General features: G+C 47.3%; 1 protein-coding gene across 1 annotated transcript in view; it reads left to right on the top strand.

Moving 5' to 3' along the window:
* The window catches only part of GATA6 (GATA binding protein 6), an 18,191-nt gene extending 16,368 nt beyond the window's left edge, over positions 1–1,823 (top strand). Inside the window, exon 6 of the mRNA XM_017738229.1 lies at positions 1,448–1,823. Coding sequence (XP_017593718.1) covers positions 1,448–1,615 — 168 coding nt within the window. The 3' untranslated portion in view covers positions 1,616–1,823. The remainder of the gene's footprint in view (positions 1–1,447) is intronic.

Here is a 1,823-nt window from a genome sequence, read left to right as displayed (position 1 = left end):
GTCACTGATTGGCAACTGTACGTTCAAGGGAGTGATAAAACTTATTTCTCTAGGACTAGAGCAGTTTCAGCTGGTTTTGGGGGACAGATAGGTTTTTCTCTTCCTTCTCTGCATTTCTGGGTAGTGACTAATGGTGTGGGATCAGGGCTGATGACTGGGTGGAAGAATAGCGGTGGTCAATCGTTTTAATAAAAGGTTAAGAAAATGTTGGAGCCCAGGTTATTTCAGACATAAATGACTGCTAGCAGTGAGTATCTCTTTCAGAAGGTGAGGTTTTCCCTGGGTTAAGCACGGCAACAAGAGCCCTGCACAGCACCATTTGGAAATTACCTTTGAATAAATGAAGCCTTGCTTTTCCGATGTCAGGACTGCTAGCGTGGCACAGCTCCAGGAGAGCCAAGAGCGCTACTCTTGTAAAATGATTAAATATGTATACTTTGTACTTAAACAGCAGGCAGGAAGCTTCTGCAGTCACAGTTTAGGATAGCCTTTTTCTTTTCTTTTTTTTTTAAGGAATTTCATCCAAAGACTATCCATTAACAAGTAAATTAAGGTTTTAAAGTTGACGTATCCAAGAGTTAATTTTGCATGAAGTCAGCTCTTAAACATTTCCTTTATCAGGTGAAAATGTTGCCCCTTCTCTGTCTGGCACTGCAAATTTTTCCTCTTTAGCAGATCTGCTCAGCCTCATGGAAAAAATGATTGTTCCTTTGTCTTTGCAACTCTCCATTTCTCCGGTAAAACAAATGGACTGGTTCCAGTGCGGTTCAGAGGTTCATCTTCGTGCCTACCAGGGCTCCCCTGCATGTTGTCTTCTGCAGGCGGCAGAACAAAAATGCTCCTGCTTCAAAGGCATAGTGTTTCTCCACTGGAGATTAAAAGCACATCTCCTTTAGTGGCCAGTCCTACAGGGATAAACTGGTTGTGGCTGGTGTTTTGAAGAGCTGGGAATGATTTTAAGCATTTCAAGGGCTGAAGAGCCCAAAGAAAGCTGCTTTCCAAAACGTGCTCTGTATCTGCTCCTGGAGAATTGGGATGTGTTGGGCTTCTCCCATGGGGAAGAAAAACTAGAGTTGCCACCACTCCCAGATCACATTTTTCGTGTTGGCACCGGTGTCCCTTCAGTAGGGGGCAGTGGGACACATGCACATTTCGTTCTTCATCATGATCTGATTTCCAAGTCTTTCTGCACATCACGTGGTTTCTTTTCCAGCTCTCCAAACGCAGATATCACTCCCATCAGCAGGGCTGGGCGACTGGGTTCATGCTGAGACATTTTTTTGTTTCAGGATTTCAAGGCACAGAGGCAAGCAGAGGGCAAACCCTGTTTTTGAACAGAAATCCTGGGATGATGGCTGTGCTTCAGACTCGCTGTGCTCTCACTCACACCCCAGTGTGTGCAAAGCTCACCTCAATGAATCTCTCTTTGCTCTCCCCCTCCCTCCAGGCGAGCTCATCAGTGATGTCTGGCCCAGGAGAGAGCACCAGTCCTGAAAGCAGCAACCTTAAGTATTCAGGTCAAGACGGGCTGTACACAGGAGTCAGCCTGACCTCCACGGCTGAAGTGACAGCATCCGTGAGACAGGATCCCTGGTGTGCCCTGGCTCTGGCATGACCTGGTGTGAGGGAAGCTGGATCCTGGCAGCCCCCAGACGTCTGCACACAGTTTCCTCTGTGGAGCGGTTGCAGCGGCAGCGAGAGTGCTGGCAAAGACCATTCCCCTGAAACAGTTTTTGAGCCTTGGTGGCAGAGGTGGTTTTCTCCTTCCGAAAGAGGCTTTGCCGAAGCATCCAGTTCCTCATCTATGCAAGAAAAATGTAGGG

The sequence above is a fragment of the Corvus brachyrhynchos genome, unplaced genomic scaffold, assembly GCF_000691975.1.
Source record: "Corvus brachyrhynchos isolate BGI_N302 unplaced genomic scaffold, ASM69197v1 scaffold106, whole genome shotgun sequence".
NCBI classification, from domain to species: domain Eukaryota; kingdom Metazoa; phylum Chordata; class Aves; order Passeriformes; family Corvidae; genus Corvus; species Corvus brachyrhynchos.
This window is presented reverse-complemented; position numbering and strand designations above follow the sequence as displayed.